Raw genomic sequence first — 18,381 nt, 5'->3', positions numbered from 1 at the left:
AATTACGGGTTCAAATTCAATGGCTATAATCTCTTTTTTTTTTTTAACTCAAAATTATAGGCTCTCTTCTACAAAAAAAAATGGAAACAATAATATTAATTAAACACATTGATGGGTGAGGTAAAAATAAAAAAATTAAAAGGATCCATTGGTGAAGAAAGAAGTTGACAGATTAATTAAAGGGTAAACAATCTCAGTCTTAGTAAGTTACAAAATGGTCAATAAATTATTTAAAAATTTTCATTTAAATCACAAGATTATTATTTCCTTTTTAAAGTCCGGCTAATGTGCTCTAAGTAATGATAGGACGATTGATATGATGGATCAGTACCCCATTAACAAATAGAATAATATATTTTAGATCCAAATTGATTTAATGATCAATGTTGAAGATCAAAAAAAAATTATTTGATTTTTGATTTGCTGTATGACCTTCAAAGTTATTTAATAAAAAAAAACTTAATTGTTGGAGTAAATCAAAATGATAACTTTTGTTAGTGCGGGTGGTACGAACAAAGAAGCTCATGTAGCACCAATTTTAACAGCTCAATGAGTTAAAAAAAATTTTAAATAGTTAAATAATTATTTTATAATTTTTTTTAAATAGAGTAATTAAAATATAAACTTTATTTTGTAACTTTTTAAAATTTTATGATCAAAACATAACTTTATTAATAATTTAGTCTACGATGAGTGAATTTACCTATAACTTAATAACACTAAAAATAACTTAACCAGACCCCTTCAGTCCAACGAAGGTCGCTCGTTGCAGCTACATTTCAGCACTGGTTTGGAATGGCTCTCTCCAAAACCAGAGCACTGCAGTCTATGATTCGCTCATTCCACAACTACAAACCCATTCTTCGCTTCTCTTCTCTCACCCATCAACAACAGCCTACTTTTCCACCATTACCGAACCTCGTAAACGAAATCTCTCGCGTACTAAGCGACCACAGGAGCCCTCACCATGACTTAGACCACTCTCTTACCACATTCTCATCTCATATATCATCTCAACTCGTCGAACAAGTCTTGAAACGTTGTAAGAATCTCGGGTTTTCCGCCCACAGATTCTTTCTTTGGGCTGCAAAAATTCCGGGTTTTCAACACAGTGATACAAGCTATCGTATTTTGGTTGATGTATTAGGAAGTAACCAACAGTTTGCTATTTTATGGGATTTCTTGGTAGAAATTAGAGATAGTAAACAATTTGAGTCAAACCCGGAAATTTTCTGGCTTGTTTTTAAAGCTTATTGTAGAGCAAAATTGCCCGGTGATGCGATCAGGGCTTTTGATAGGATGGTGGAGTTTGGAATCAAACCTAGTGTTGATGATGTCGATAAACTTTTGTTTTTGTTATGTAAAAAGAAATTTGTAAAACACGCCCAAGGGTTTTTTGACAGAGCCAAGCACGAGTTTGAGCTTAGTGCAAAAAGTTACAGCATTTTGTTGAGGGGTTGGGGAGATATTGGTGAAGCGGGTCAGGCACGTAAGGTGTTTGATGAAATGCTCCAACGAGGCTGTTCAATCGATGTTCTTGCTTATAATAGCTTGTTGGAAGCCTTATGCAAAGGTGGTTGCGTGGATGAAGCTTATAAGATGTTTAGAGAAATGGGTTCGAATGGGATTGAGCCAAATGCTTGTAGTTACTCTGTTTTCATTGGTTCATATTGTAAGGCAAATGATATTCATGCGGCTTTCAAGGTGCTCGATAGAATGAGAAAATACAATCTTGTACCAAATTTGTTCACTTACAATTGTATTATCAAAAAGCTTTGCAAGAATGATAAAATTGATGAAGCTTACCAGCTTCTAACTGAGATGATTGAGAGGAATATTAATCCAGATACATGGAGTTACAATGTGATCTTGGCTTATCATTGTGAACATTCTGAGGTTAATAGAGCTCTTAGATTGATTTCAAGAATGCAGAAAAATGATTGTTTGCCAGATAAACACACTTACAATATGTCACTAAAGTTGTTCATTCGTATAGGAAGATTCGACAAGGCAACCGAGTTGTGGGAGAGTATGGCAGATAGAGGATTTTATCCTTCGGTCTCAACTTATGCCGTTATGGTTCATGGTTTATGTAAAAAGAGAGGTAAGTTAGAGGAGGCATGCAAATATTTCGAGATGATGGTCGATGAGGGTATACCTCCGTATTTTTCAACCGTCGAGTTATTGAGGAATCGATTGTTGAGGTTTGGGCTATCAGAAAGTGTTGAGATACTTGCTAATAAGATGGCTCGAAGCACTTCTTGTTCGATACAAGAGCTAGAAAATGCTATGAGAGGTAAAACAACATATAGAAGAATAAGAAGTGAAGAAACAGAGCTTGAAAGTGAGTAACAATGGCCCTTGCATTTCAGTTTGATGCTAAATGTGAAAATCAGTCTCTTAAGTTCATGATTGGTTTTTCTAGTCGTATACATTAATTGATTGTCATATTACCTTGTCTTTATTTTCAACTCAATGTATTCTCTAATCTAACAAGCTTACATAATAACTGATCAATATCATACACTTCCTCTGCTTTCTCAGCTACCAAACAGAGTATTACTGGTGAAAAGGATTGATTTTTGAACCCATAAAATTTTCAATGTCACAACATACCCAGATTTTGAAACTAATTTTTACTTCGCAAAAATTTTATTTCGACCTCCAAGAATTTATAATTCGATGTTTTTATTCTGTTCCTCCAATATTAAATCCCTACTTTTGCCGGTGCAAATAACTAAGAAAAGATGAAGAAAAATGGAAGTTTTGCAGATGAAATTTGTTCTCTTATGTCATTTTTTACCCCAAGAATTTATAATTCGATTTTTTGGTTGTTTCATGTATAGACGAATTCATATTTGAAAAGTGAGAGGATTTGGATAAAAATATAGGTCAAAAAATGAGTTTGAAAAAAATAAGGTCGGTATTCTAGACGGATTAGGTTCGGGTAAGCTTTTTTGGCCCAGATCCGATTCGAAAACCCTTAACAAAGTATAGGTACATTTCCCAAAAACATCGGCAATGTGCCTGAAAAATTGCCTGAGCATCGATACCCTGGGACAAGTATCGATATCTTGGGGCAAGTATTGATACTATAAGCTTTAATATGGGTCGAGTTGGTCCAGGTCTAAATTTAACATTTATAATCTGGGTCAAGTTCGGATAAAAGTTTAGGCCCATTTTTGAGTCAAGCCGGGCATGAACTTATCAATCAGGCTTAAAATTTTTGTTGAGCTCGACTCAAACACGAACCACCCAATCTACCAACAACTCTTGTAGTGGCATGCTTTGGTTGTTTTTATAGCTTTTCTATTCTTTTCTTTTTTGCCAAATTCTGAACATTTTTAGTGGAAGGGAAAACATTTTATTTCCTGTTGAACAAAGCGTAAACTCTCTTGTGTTGGTGCTTGTAAGGCTTGTATATATAAAACAATTATTTGTAAACGATAGATATCTATTAATTTGGGGTTGGAATCCAATATCTACAATTGATATGCATAAGTGACCCAATTTTCAGCCAATGTAGGTAAAATAAAAAACTGTAGAGGCATATCTTGAAAAAAAGAACACTTTTTGAGCTAAAATGATCACTATTTTCCAAGATAAGAATGAATTAAGCAAATGGAATTACAATCACATCTCAAGAATCAAGAAGCAACGACATACATAAAATAACATTAATGTATCAAGCGATTCTCTAAAATGTAATTTAGAAGAACCATTCATTTATACGAAAAATCGCAACATTTTTATTTTATAAGACATTGGTAACTACGATTTACTTAACTTATCAACAAAAATATTTAATAATCGAACTTAACGATAGCATAACAATTTTCCATTATTACATACCGAGACTTACAAACAATGAACCAATCAAGTTGAAAAGAGTGAGGCAAACAACTTCTTTGCTATATTATTGGAAAGATTTACTACAAATGAGTTGCATGTTCTTTTGAGACAGCCATAACAAAAGCTACGTAAATTAAACTTTTTTCTATTGAGTAATATGTATAAAATTCTCATGGAGTAAAAAAAAAGAAGAAAGAATTTCTTTTAATTGAGTTCCAGCAGGAGTCTAGAAATTGTTATGATATGAAGTTAGCAATTAAACTAAAGAGATATGGAATAATTAGATTAGGGATGATAATGAAAGAGAGAAACAAAAGAGATACATTTATTATTATTAACTTTTGTAGGAGTCTATAATCTAGCAATAAGCTTAGAGATAGATAAAGCAAAACATCCATATTCAACAATAAAAATAATTATTTATTTATATAATAAGAATATAAATTATAAAACGATATAAAAAATATAAAAATAATAAAGATTGCGATTTTTACTCCGATTCTAGACTATAATTTTTTTTCTCTTTCATCAATATTAACCCTAATTCTCCTTATTTGCCATCTCTTTTTTCTTGCTTTCAAAGAAAAGAAATTATACTCTCTTCTTTTCTGAGAATTTTATATATACCTACCCTTCCATCCTGTAATTAGACCTTTGTCTTTGCCAATGGCAGTTTCAGAAAAACAAAATCTTCTCAAGCATACTGATTGGGCAAATCTTCCCAAGAATATTATTGATTCGATAATAGAGAAATCGGTTCCTCCACTTTCTCAATTTATTCGATTTGGTTCTGTTTGCAAGGCTTGGCATGCAGCAATCACGGAGAATCGCTCCTTACGTTCTAAGATTTTGAAGAGATGCCATCATCAAGTTCCATTCCTAATGATTACCAAAAGTCAAGAAAAGCGTGGTTTATATAATATCATTGAGAAGAAATTACATGGCGTGGAGTTGTCAGTGCCTTATAAAAGAAGATGTTGTGGTTCTTCTTATGGATGGATAGCTACAGTAGACTGGACTTTGGCTATTAAACTCATAAACCCTTTCACCGGTGGAATCATTGATCTTCCTTCTGTTGATATTCCCGTTGTGAACAAATTCACTAAGGAAGATGAGCATGAATTTCACGTCAAGAAAGTGATATTATCTGATGATCCTTACGTGAATCCAGATAATTTTATGGTTTTAGCACTTTTTGGAGCATCGAGTTCAATCGCTATTATCCGACCTGGTGAGAAAACTTGGACTTATACAAGTAATTTGGAAACAATTGCAAAAGACGACGCTATTTTTCATAAAGGCAAGTTTTATGCTGTAGATTTTAGGTTGGGAATCATATCAGTCCAAGTCGCAAATATGAATGGTAGTTTAGTTTCAGCTTTCGATGAGAAAATAATAATTCCACCTGAAGAAGAAGGTGATAATGCGTTTAAGTATATTGTGGAATCATCAGACGGTGAACTTTTGATTGTCCAAAGATTTATTAGCACCTATGGTCCATACCGTTGGACAACAAACTTCAAGGTTTTAAAGCTTCGGCAACATGCAAACCATGTGGCAAGGCTTGTTGAGGTAAAGAACATTGGGGATGATGCCTTGTTCTTGGGTGACAATTGCTCCATGTCTGTCGCTGCTTCTCGATTTCCTGAATGTCGACCCAATTCCATATACTTTACGGATGATACTATTCTTTATACTCTTGAAGGGTCTATTGATATGGGAATTTTTAGTTTGGAAACAGGTTGTTTTCAACCATTTGATGATATGGATCCTTCTCATTCAGATATGCCTCCTCCCTTTTTTATTTTACCTACATTGTTTGAAAATCGAGTCACACATCCATGTCAATACTAGATACTCGATGGGAACAGGTTCTTTTCACCAGTAATACTCTGTTTGGTAGCTCAGAAAGCACACAGGAATAAATTGAATTTGAGAACTAGTTTTTGTTTTCTTCAAGTAGATTGTGCTGCATTTATATTTAATGAAATTTTAGTGTGTATATTTCACCTAGCGTTGTAGTTTATTGTTAACTTTCTTGCAGGTTTCTCCAACAATTCTCGTCATTTTCCTGGAAAATTATCACTTCATATTTTCACTCCTCTAATAAACTAATCAATTTGAACTTATTTAACTCGTTTTAATAATATAACGACTAAATTGATCCGCTTAATAATAGAGTGACTAATTGAATACAGTCTCTATAATATAGAGACTTTCTAAGTATTTTAACCAACTCAAAAGTAATACTAAACAATTTCAAACGCTACGAATCTGTTTCCAATCTCCAACAATAATTGTCAAATTGACTTAAATTTAAAGTATGTTCTTCTAATCATTGATAGGTGTTAATCCACCATACCAATATTCAAATATCGCTTGAAACTTGATAGTCAGCATTTAAAAAACAAAAGTCTAATAATTCAGTAACTTAAATAAAAATTTTTGAATAGTTTAATAACTTAAATAAAAACTTTTAAATAATTTAGTGACTATTTTATAACTTTTAAAATTAAGTTATCAAAACGTAAACTTATCAATAATTTAATAATCTTGTATGAAATTTTCCTAATTTAAATTGCTTTATTAAAGCTTTTAGATTCTCCATGTATAACATATTGCATTGAAGGAGGATACATGGTTGGGACCCGTTGGTTTCAAAGTCACTTTCTCCGTTGGGCTTTTAGCCCAGAAATCTAGGTCAATGTCCATTTCATTCTCCGACATGTCCCCGACCCTTTTGTCTGCTATTTTATTTTTTCTTTTCTCCAAATAATTTATAATTAGTTAATTACTTCTATTTTTAGGTTAAAAATTTGTCATAAGTCCTTATGGTTTTTATAAATTTGAAATTTAGTCTCTAGGTTTTTATTTCTGGAAATTTAATCACTCCTTTTCAAATTTCAATTACGATCCAACTGCTTGTAATGTAAAATTATTTTGTTAAATTTAAGTTTATTATAATATCATTTTTTAGTTACATAACTACCAAGTGAGCATTTCTTTTATTTCAAAATGTCACACAAACAAATTTAATTTTCAAATTTAATAATGTTAGCAATTTGACCTGAATTTTGAATTTTGAAAATAAAAGTATATGAGTTAGATTTTAATTTTGTGAAGAGTATAAAACTTATGACATATTTTACCTTTTTTTTAATAGGAGTACATGTTTGATACAAATATATTCAATTTTAAAATTTTCATGCATAAAAAATCATTGTAAAATCATATTTTCAGTATCTATCTTCGTATATGCATCAAATCAATGCATCAAGGACAACTATTTTAAGAAAAAATGAAAAATAAAAAGGGATAAATATCAAATTTGATATTTTTATATCTATATTTCAATATGTAATTTGATACATGAATTTCAATTTGATGCAATCATACACATAAAATTTGAATTGTGATTCATATGTATATACAAATTAAACCAAAATCTCATGCATAAATTGCACAAAATCAAAATCTATTTATATAATATTACGTGTTAGATCAAAATTAATTTATAATTTCAATATTTACCCTTTAAAAAAGAAAACAAACATTTTAAATTAAGAAAAATGCAGAGAAGCTTCCAACATACAAATTGTGACCATCCATAGTTTCTTTTATTTAATTTTGTGGTATAGAAAAGGCATTTTATCCTTTAAGTTGGACCATGAGTCATTAACAATTGAGCAGTTAGGATGTAAGCATCAAACCGGTGATACAGCCATCCTTTCAAAATTGGCGGTGCTAATCTCAATTAAATATATTATTTAAAGACAAAAATTTGTGACCATCCGATAATTAAACAAAAGCATGCTGTGTGAAATCAACAATTTTGACTAATGACATAAGAATTGATCAGTTGTTTAGGTAGAATTTTATAAATAATGAAGACCCTTGGCTTTTATTGCAATATAATTTTACTTAGTTAAAAGAAGGGTTAAATTCTGTTGTTAGTCCTTATACTATGAGTAAGTTATGCATGTGTTCCTTAGACTTTTATTTAGTTTTATTTAGTTTTTTTTTATTTTAAAATTTCAATATTGACCAAATAGCTAAGTTATGATATTTCTAAAATCTTGGGCGGAAAACATATTATGACATGTTTAATGTCATTTCAGTTTGCTGTTACCACATATTACTCATAAAAAAATCAATAAATGAACTTAACGTGTATCGTTTGTGTGAATACTAAAATTTTAAATTTTGAAAAATATAAGAACTAAGAATGATCAAATTGAAAAACGTGGATTAAATCTAGAACTTTATGTATAGTACAAGTCTAAGAACATAATTTAACCAAATGTATTTAACTGCTACTATTTAGATTAGAATTAAAATTGACCAATTCGAAAAGTCCAAGGATAAAAATTGATCAAATTAAAACTTATGTATAGTACAAGGACTAAAAGCAAAATTTAACCTAAAAAAAGGAAGTGTGGAATAAAAGGGTTGATGCAACAATGCAGCATGAATGCTGATGGGGGCCTCACCTTTTCTCTTTTTAATTATTAGGGGTGAAGACATTATATTTATAAATGTGTATATATATACATATATATTAAGATGTGACCTTTTGTTGTTGGTCACATTGTTGTGCTTTTTCCCTTACAATACAAAACTCCATATCATTTTTTGTTCTGGTTTTCTTGCATCATTTAATAGAGTGTAAGAAGCCATGGAAACTGCTCAACCCATCATCTCCATCGAAAGCTTTTCATATAGTTGGTTAGTTAACCTAAGACCTTCATTAGATAGTTTAGATAGAGCTTCATTTGATAGTGCATCATGTGATGAAACAGCTTCTTTCATTGAAATGGACCCAACAATGCCACCTTCTAAGAGATTCTTTTCGAATCCTCAAGATTTTATGTTCGATTTTCCGATCCCACAACCTCCTTCTTCAGCTCTCGCCCTTGTTCATGCCGATGACCTCTTTTCCAATGGTTATATTGCGCCGTTCTTTGTTAACCCTTTGAAAATGGAAGCATACAAAGAGGTTTCCGGGTCATCTCCGACAGGGGAAAGATCAGTTCGACATGAACTGATTCCAGATAGTAAACCGAATTGCCTTGTTTGTTTGAGGAAGTATCGTATAAGATTGTCCAAGAGAATGTTTTTGAAGTACTTGGGTTTTCTTATAACGTTATGTAGAAGAATTAGAAGGTTCAACACAAGTAAAAAAGTCGAAACCGTTGTTGGAGTGAGTGTTGTATATAATGAGTGGCGAAAGTCATTTGATTCCGAAAACTCGATTTACGAAGCGGTTCTTCATTGCAAACAATCAAACGGTATGTTGAATTTTTTTTGTTTATTATTTTTGTTTCCGTTGGTGAAATTTTTGGATTCGAATCGTGTTATTGACAAAACAGCATTAAGGGAGGGCGGGCAGTCGCTAAGGCTCCCCTAAAATGAATAAATACCATTTTTTTACTTTTAAATTTTATAAAATTATAAGTTAAAAAATAATTAATTATATATTTTAATTTAATTCTTTTAAAAATTATAAATATTAATGTAATGATACAATTACATTCTAATTCTTATCAAAATATATAATTTAATTCTCATCTCGAAAAAAAAAAACTTTACCTCGGTGTGCTGATATTGTTTTTCGTGTATTTCGTTTTCAGGAAAATGAGTGCGGGATGCAATTATCTATTTCAATCCCACATCGGAAGAGTGGAAAATAGGTGGTGTCATGAAGGGTATCTGCCTACTTGTTATTTGTCCTTTTCCATCTTTTCTTTTCTGGGAAATTAAAAAGCTTTGTAAATGGTTGGCTATGAATCCAAGCCTAAACCTTGTATGATTCATACAATTATATACTTGAATTATCATTTATATATTTTCTTTCCTTATTCTCAATTGTCTTACATTGATTTTTTGTATTAATTGAACTGATTTTTATCGGTTTAATTATTCTCAAATTTTATATAATTATCGATATTTTTAAATGAAGAAAATTGAAAAATTGAAAATTAATCTAAATCAAAATATTTTGATAGTTTATGGAATACAAATTAAAAAAAAAGGTACTTACTGTAATGAATCAAGTTCTATTTTTATTTAATTTAGAGTTAATTGCCTCAAACATCCCCAAATTATGAATTGATCTTTAAACTTTAAATCATTCTAATTACATTCCTAAACTATAAAGTTATATAGATTAGGTCCTTTTGTTACTAAAATAGTTAATTTAACTGTTAAATAACATATCAGTTCTTATGTGACATAATTTAAAATGAAAATTTTAAGAAAAAATGAATATCGTAAAAATAGATGTTTTAAAATCTTAGTTTTGATATTTTTGAAACTTTTACAAAAAAATTATTTTCATTTTTTCAGTTTTATTTTATTTTTAGTTTTTACTTTTAAAAGTTATGTGACAATGGTTTATTTCTTTAAAATTTTCATTTTAAATTTAGCTACATGATATTCTACATGTCATTTAATGGTCAAATAAACGATTTTAATAACGAAAGGACTTGATTGATATATCATTAATAGTTTGGGATTGTAATTAGAATGTTTTAAAGTTTGAGGACCAATTTACTTAAAGGTCATAGTTTGGAGATGTATGATGTATGGTGCCTTTAATTTATAAGTAATTTTATTTTTACAATATAAAAATAAATATTTTATATTTAAAATAACGAAAATAACTTAAAATTGCTATAAAATTTATTTCTCAAAAATTCCATATAAAAATTACGGATTAATTTATTTACTTGAAAATTTATTATCAATTTAGAAATATTTATGGATAGAATTTTAAAATTCTACAAAATAATATTCAAAAGCCATAAAATAAAATTTATTTTATTAAAATAAATCTAATTTTTTAAATTTAATATAAAAACAAAAATCGACTCAAATTATAAAGAAGGATTCAAAACTTATCACACCTAATTATGGAAGGAAATGGTATTTTTGAAATTTTGTTGGTCTTTCTCAAGACTAACAGGTAACAACAACTTGTAAGGAATCCTCTCCTTTATTTCTGTAAAGTGATAATTTAATTAAATAAGGAGATGCGAAAAGCCAACGTACCGTTGGGAACATGGGAGCTAACTCAATTTCTCCTCCACATTGTAAGCTACCTTAAATAATTATAATTATTATTACTTAACTTTTATACTTTGTTTAATCCCACAAAATCTTCTTTTAGTACCAAAAAATCAGAATTTAGGAAAAGGAAAATTATAAATGGCTAAAATTCCAAAGTCAAATCTTTTGAATATCTCTTACAATACCTAATGTAAATAAAAATTGAACCAAAAATTGCAGATATTATGGGAATAAAATCATTCTTTGGTATCATGCTACCATGGTGTCTTTTAAATATTCTATTATATTGAGGTTTTGTGAAATATTTTTAAATTATAGTTAAAATAAAAAAAATGAGAAAAAATATGTTAAATAGGATTTGAATTAAAAACGTGAATTTATTTTTTTAACCAATTTAATCAATTTCAACAATAAAGAAATAAATAAAAATTAATCTCCAGAGAAAAAAATATGTGGCTTGATTAAAGGCTACAGTTTCCTCATTTTAAACTTTTAATCATAGCCATTGATTTAGAGTTTAAAATTTCTAAGGTAGCTTGATCAAAAGGGTCCCATGGGATTCTACTATAATAAAATCACATTTTAAACATTTCCAAATTATATATAAACTTATCAATCTAACCAATTATTTTTTATCGATTAAATTTTAAATCCCATTTTAGACATTTCCAAATTTTATATAAACTTATCAATCTAACCAATTACTTTTTTATCGATTAAATTTTAAATAAGTTGACACCATTATATAGTCCCCTTAAAAACATGTGTTAAAAAAAGACCAAGGAGCTTCTGGTCCCTAGGCCATAGGGTCCAAGATGAGAAGAATTATGGTTTTGGTCCTTCTTTGTATGATAATTTGAGATTTTTGCATTTTAATTTAATATAATTTGGTCTCTTTACTTTTTTTTAATATCATTAGTTATATAGAAAGTTAACATCATTAACTATAATTTGAGAAGAATTATGATTTAAAATATTGTGAATTTTTCTTAAAATTACTATTGCAATGAAAATTTTAAACCAATGTCACCATGATAAGTTGAAATAGATTTTTATTATAGAAAAATCAACTTCAACATTTTAACTTGAATAATTAACTTCATAACTATCTGGGTTAATAAAATTAAGAAAAAAAAAGGGATAAAAGCATGTCAAATTAAAATATAGGAACTAATTCCCAAATTTTAGCATAGTGAAGAACCAAATCATAATTTAACCAATATGGAACGTATCCAACTTTCATCTAAATATGCTGTTGGGCTAATGAACCCTTTTACGAGTTGGTACTCATATTGAGGCGAGCCGGATTTTTGTTTACTAACTTTGTTGAGAGGATAAGTGTTAGAAGTGGGGTTTATAGAGTAAAAGAGTCTCGTCAAATCAAACTATCAAGAGAATGTGAGCATCATGTTTTTGGTAGGGTTCGATCTAGAGTGATCATGAGCATCATGCGTTTGGTAGGGTTCGATCTAGAGTGATCATGGGTTGGATTGGGCATTAATAGAATTTTAGGTCCATTTTTTAAATTCGGGCTGAAACTTAAAATTTACCTAAACTCAACTCGGATAAAATGCTAAAACTTGAACCCAGCCTGCCTTATTAATTTTTTTATATTATTATTTTTATATAAAAATAAATTTAAAAAATATAATACATCAAATATACTAAACAATAAAATAATAAAACAGCAATTATACAATATCTAAACAAAACAGCAAAATACTAGCAATATAATAACGAAACGACACCAAAACAGTGACAAAATAACAACAAAAACATTGAAAACAGTAAAAAGCAAAAAAACGGGTCTTATTTTTTTGCCCAAACTCTCTCACTTTTTGAGTCAAGTGCCATAACTCATGATCAAATCTAATTTAAACCGTTCTCCGTTATAAGACATCAAGTGATAGCATATGTACCCTCAGAAGCCATATAAGGAGTAAGGGTTCAAACCTTACTATACGCGTGTTCCGTTAGTAGGATGCACAGCTCAATTTAACAAGGTTTTCCTACGTTGTAAACCCCAACTTTCAACAGAATTGAAAGACAATATCACCTCAATCTGAAAACAGTACCAACCTATTGAAGAGTCTACTGATCCAAATAAACAACACTTTGAAATCTTTTCCGAAAGGAGTTGATCTGCTCACCACACGTATCATTGCTCAAAGTTGGATGAGGCCCCTATATGCTTTATTGTAGTTAATGAACATAAAGGAATCTAAACTTAATAACTAGCCTCTCGACTAGACCTATCCACGAGCAAGATCAGTTTCAGACCAAACCCAAATTATACTAACAACTTTTGTGTTTAGTATTTACTCAAGTCTCGGATCGGTCCGAAATATAAAAAGAAAAAGTATTTCATGATCAAGCCTGACCATAAAGCCAGTCAGCAAAAACAGGACATTATTTGGCACATTGTTAACATCAAGCTGCACTGGTTTAGCACAAAGGTGGTTCCTTTATGTTTTGCCAAACTTGAATGCATCAACATGTCTCATATATATATATACTGCAATTTACAACTCGGCAAGATTTTACACATTCCTAAACCCTTTTCTCTGTTGAAGATTAAACAAAGTAAAATGGGGAAAACAAACTTGGCAAGAACCTGTTAAAGGTTGAAACACAAGAGCCGATCGTAGTGATCCATGTATGAAGCTTTTTACACTCGTTTAGCTTCGTCATTGGATATATTTAAGGCAGCTTCTATATCGTTGTTGCTGGTGTTTGCGAATTTCAAGAATGTTTCGATGTCTTTACTCCATTCTGACCCTCCGTGTCGGATATGAAACCACTTCCTATGATGTTTCGGTTTTCGGTCGCTAATGGCAATGGCAACGTCATTAGGGAAGAGGTCCCGTAGGACAAATGCGTGCAGCATAGTCGTTACGAGAAGGGATGTTACTGTGAGTGTAGCAACAAGAGAGAGTATGACGGCGAGAGTTTGAGTTAATACATTCGTCACCACGCTTGAGTATCGCATGGTCGCGATGGCGGCACCGGTCATCGGGAATGTGTATGCCCACCAAGCCAACGAGAATCTGTAAATCGAGGGAATTAGAATCAATTTACATACTTAGAGGTTGTTTATATGGATATATATATAGAAGGGGTTGTGGTTTACATACTTGAATCCTCGGAAAAAGTTAACCCGAACCGCCTGCAAAACATCGTATGAACATTACGGTTTCAGTCTAGTATCTGTGCAACACAAGTCATTGTTGTTTTTTATGTTACTTAAGGTGCAAGAAAGCTAACCAGGGAGAAATAAAGGAACAAGGCAATGAAGTAAGCTATCCGTGATCCGTAATCGAAGGAGCCTCGGATTTTAGCCCATGCCATCGAAGCAACACTCGGTGCTGCAACAAAAAGGAAGAATACAGGATGGAGCTCTTTTGGGAGTGTTTCATTTGTTGGAAGCCTTTGATAAAGTGTTACAAAAAGGACTAAATAATGAGCCAGTCCAACAGCAAAGAAAAATATAGGCCCTTCTTTAAGCCCCATTGATGCACCCAACAATGCCCCAACAAAGTTCCCGACGATTGCGAGATGGTTCGAAGGGTTAGCCACTTTCGAAAGCCTCCTTTGACCACCCGACATCCACTGTCCGTAGATTTTAAGCTCCAAACACAATATTGGTGTCATAAGAATGTACCAAAGAGGCTCAGGCAAGTTCGATGAGACCGAAGGTGGCAGTCCAAGAGATAAGAACAAAAGCGATATCCAAGGGGCAAAGAAAAAGTTGACCCTGATCGGATGGTAATACTCACGACGAACGGCTTCGAAGTATAATATCACTTTCAATAAGTATATCGAAGAAACAACGGCGACTAGTGCCACAGCTATCCACCATAGGATGAGATTTGCTGTCAAGCTTATGTGAAGAAACCTTGTTGATATAGTAGAGGCCAAGGCTTTCCACATTACAGATTGGCTGCCTACTCCAAGACAAATACCGAACGAAGATATCGGAAACCGAAGGAGGAAAGGCCAAGTTTTGTCGTCCGGTAGCACAATCTCCTCTGTAGACTGTCGAAACAAACAATATATCGAATCAAAACCGCGAAAACAAAGACCGTAATGTTACGTTACAACCACATAAATATGATACATACCCTCAAGGTTTCCAACTCTGGTCCTTCCAATGCATCAAAGTATCGATCAACTGGCAAGGGTTCATTCTCGGGATTTTGCGTAGACTCTTCTTCCGAATCGAATTTCCGAGACCTTCCGCTTAAACTCGTTATCTGTCTTTCTAGTTTTCCGGACCATGTTTTGAAAGAATCAAAGTTTTTATCCTTGAACCTTTGACTATCGTTATCCGCCTCACTGATACTCGATCCTTTCGACATCGGCCGAGACAGAAACATGACCGCTTTCGGCTCGGCATTGTTACCGAGTGTCTCTAATGGCGGACAAGAATCATCGCCAACTCCATTAATGCTAAAACCTTGTGCATTTTCATCAACAACGGTAATAATCTTGTTACCTGCCGATGGCATGCTGATTGAAATAGATTGCATAGCACTAATTGTGTTCGACAAACCAGATGTTTCACTTTCCTGTTACATAACAATAATTTTTTTTCCTTGTAACCAAGCAGAAAGTAAGAAAAGAAAATTTGCTAAAATGACATTAAAAACTTACTAAAACGACTTGTTTTGAATATTTATGTTTAAGAACCGATGGAACTGTTTCTGGGTATTCCGGTTCCTGCAACTCAAAATAATCCCGTTGTTCATCTTGATTCATATTGAAATGCACCTGAAATGTTTTAAAAAAATTCGCTTAGAATAAAGTCAAGAATAACGGCGCCATTTTCTTAAAGCTTTGTAAAAAAAAAAAAAGAAAGAAAGAAAGAAAGAGGATGATGAAGAACAATTTTCAAACCTCGAAAAACCCAGATGCTTCCACTTGGTAATGCAGGAAAAAGGAAACGAACGAAGGAAGCTCCAAAAGAGAGTTCTAATGGAGGAGATGAGTTGCAGAAAAACTTAGAACACGACCATTTATAACTAAAAGAAATGGACGTGCTCTGAAAAAATAAATTAAGAATGGGACATCCCAATCCCATGTCGGAAAAATTTTGAGAATCCGGTTTGATATATATTAATATATATAAATTATGAAAAAGTTATTTTTAAGATAAATGGGTAAAATTTTTCGATTTTAAAATGAACAATATTTAGAAATAAAATTACGAGATTTTCGAGTTATAGTGGACAATATTTTGTAGGTTGGGATTCAAAAGTGGGTTTTATCTTTTAGTATCTTTTTAAATTCACTCTAATTTTGTTGTTGCCATTCATGTTTTTAGGACAATTTTTTTCTTAGAAAAAAAAAAGACAAAGTTGCTGAAATCATTTTGTTTGGTTGGTTTATTGCTTTTTTTGTCATAAAAAATTAGGTTGAACTAAATTAACTTTTTGTCCGTGGAGTAAAAATAATGGATAAATATTAAATTTATATATTAATTTTGATTTAATGTGTAATATTATACGTAAATTTTAATTTTATGTAATTTGGTATATGAAATCTTAATTTAATTCTATTTTCACAAATCACCGACAACATTATCAAATTAATCTATACAAACAATTATATTAATTCAATATAAATATATATACTCATTTCTTTAAGTGTATACAATTACATTAAATTAAAGTTTATGTATCAAATTACACATTGGACCAAAATTTATGTATAAATTTGATATTTATCCTTAAAAATAAAAATATCGATTGACCAACTAAATATAGGAATAATATTTGATGCATCACTAATTAATAATAACATGACATGTCATTATTAAATTAAACAAAAATATGGAAGAGTTGTAAATAAATACTAACAATTTTATTTAAGCATAATTAAACATTAATCGTAACTATTATAAATAAATATTACAAACTCTCGATTTTAAGATTTTGGGTTTAAGAGTCTAGGGTCTCATTTTAGGTTTCAAGGCTTTAGCATTTATTTATACTTAACTATTATTTAATTCTATTTAAATAAAATTATTAGTATTTATTTATAAATCTTTCACTATTTTTGTTTTATTTAATGATGATGTGACATATTATTACTTATCTTGATAGTGCATGAAACTTATATATATAGATAGTGCATTAAATATTCTTCCTATATTAATATATAAAAATTATGAAAATATTGTTTTTAAGACAAATATATAAAAATTTTAATTTAAATTGAATAATATTTTAAAATAAAATTATGAAATTTTCGAGGGTTGGGATTTAAAATAAAAACAAGCCAAACATTCTATTTCCAGAGGTAGGGAGGCAGAAAAATTTTAATAATAAAAAGTGGATTTTTTCCTTTTAGCAGCCATTAATATCTCTTGATGCTTTTTAAAGACATTTGTTTTTTAGGAAAAAAAAAGAGGACAAAGTTGCTGAAATAATAATATTTGTTTGGTTTATTGCTTCTTCTTTTTTGTCATAAAAATTAAGTATAACTAAATTAACTATTTTTCTTAAGAGAATGCAATAAATATGAGAATAAAAATAAAAACATTTATTAACCAAATAAATATAATGTTGTGGTCCATGCTTGAAATGATTGTATAACAACAAAATCATGTCTTCAAAATAATATCAAAAGATGATCAAGCAAATTTGATGTTCAATTATAATACCCTGCACTATAATTAAATCCCTGTATTAGAGAATTGAATAATTTAATTGTTCTTTCTTCATAGCTGACTAAATTGATTTTGTAATTTGATGTTGATGTAAATAAGTAAAAAGATAATTTTTTTAATCGAGTTTAATGAAATGAAATTTGAATCGAGTTAAATCGAGTGAAATTATTCGGGTTAAATTAAAAAATTAAACATATTAAATAAAAATATTGTTACAGTATAACTGAGCACATAAATTTAAAACTACGATATTTGAAAAAAAATTCAAAGCAAAATAATAATAATAAAAAGTTACTTGAGTATGATAATTTTGGGTCATGAATTAGGTCCAAAATTATTATTTTGTAATTATTTAAAATTTTAACCTTTTCTATATATTTTTAAAATATAAATTTTGAAATTTTATAGATATTTTGAATTTTGAAAATTATTTTGAATTTTTTTTTTGTAATTTTGTTGAGAGAGAGACTAATTTGCTTGTTTTTAAAGTTAGACAATGACCAAAAGGTTATTTACACCAATATGTTATTTTAATTATTCAATTATTCAAATTGTGAAATTCAACTCGACTCGAACTTGAAACTCAAATTAAATTCAAATAACTTAATTCAATTAACCTAAAATTTAAAAAAAATTAATTTTTTTAAATCGAATCAATTTTATTTCCTCTATATAAAACTTATATTAATTTTTAACAGAGGAAGAATCTAAATTGTAAAGCCCATTAGTGAAGAAAATGCTAAAACCCAATATAGATGGTTATCATTAAATTGATTAATATGGCTATCCGA

At 30.2% G+C, this 18,381-nt stretch overlaps 4 protein-coding genes across 5 annotated transcripts; 3 read left to right on the top strand and 1 right to left on the bottom strand.

Annotated features, from left to right (window-relative positions):
* The first annotated feature begins 692 nt into the window (after nt 1–692).
* On the top strand, nt 693–2,471 carry LOC108456016 (pentatricopeptide repeat-containing protein At1g52640, mitochondrial). Its single transcript, XM_017754608.2, has one exon. It carries the CDS (start codon nt 796–798, stop codon nt 2,350–2,352), a length of 1,557 nt encoding a protein of 518 aa, XP_017610097.1. The 5' UTR covers nt 693–795; the 3' UTR covers nt 2,353–2,471.
* Nucleotides 2,472–4,518: 2,047 nt separating this feature from the next.
* On the top strand, nt 4,519–5,706 carry LOC108455108 (F-box protein At2g17036-like). The gene has a single exon (XM_017753716.1). It carries the CDS (start codon nt 4,519–4,521, stop codon nt 5,704–5,706), a length of 1,188 nt encoding a protein of 395 aa, XP_017609205.1.
* A 2,694-nt stretch (nt 5,707–8,400) lies between these two features.
* Nucleotides 8,401–9,717, top strand: LOC108456413 (probable membrane-associated kinase regulator 6). The gene is made up of 2 exons (XM_017755002.2): nt 8,401–9,140; nt 9,483–9,717. Exons 1-2 carry the CDS (start codon nt 8,528–8,530, stop codon nt 9,488–9,490), a joined length of 621 nt encoding a protein of 206 aa, XP_017610491.1. The 5' UTR covers nt 8,401–8,527; the 3' UTR covers nt 9,491–9,717.
* A 3,565-nt stretch (nt 9,718–13,282) lies between these two features.
* Nucleotides 13,283–16,166, bottom strand: LOC108456233 (S-type anion channel SLAH3-like). 2 transcript variants are annotated; one of them, XM_053021066.1, is made up of 7 exons: nt 15,817–16,152; nt 15,574–15,690; nt 15,416–15,488; nt 15,042–15,331; nt 14,185–14,955; nt 14,055–14,086; nt 13,283–13,967 (listed from the first exon to the last, which is right to left on the bottom strand). In XM_053021066.1, the coding sequence occupies exons 2-7, from the start codon at nt 15,676–15,678 to the stop codon at nt 13,589–13,591; spliced, it is 1,650 nt and encodes a 549-aa protein (XP_052877026.1). In that variant the 5' UTR covers nt 15,679–15,690; nt 15,817–16,152; the 3' UTR covers nt 13,283–13,588. The 2 variants fall into 2 exon arrangements, with proteins under 2 accessions (XP_052877026.1, XP_017610321.1); XM_017754832.2 differs by having other exon boundaries at nt 15,042–15,488; nt 15,817–16,166.
* Nucleotides 16,167–18,381: the final 2,215 nt, after the last annotated feature.

Source organism: Gossypium arboreum, chromosome 11 (assembly GCF_025698485.1).
Source record: "Gossypium arboreum isolate Shixiya-1 chromosome 11, ASM2569848v2, whole genome shotgun sequence".
Classification (NCBI taxonomy): domain Eukaryota; kingdom Viridiplantae; phylum Streptophyta; class Magnoliopsida; order Malvales; family Malvaceae; genus Gossypium; species Gossypium arboreum.
This window is presented reverse-complemented; position numbering and strand designations above follow the sequence as displayed.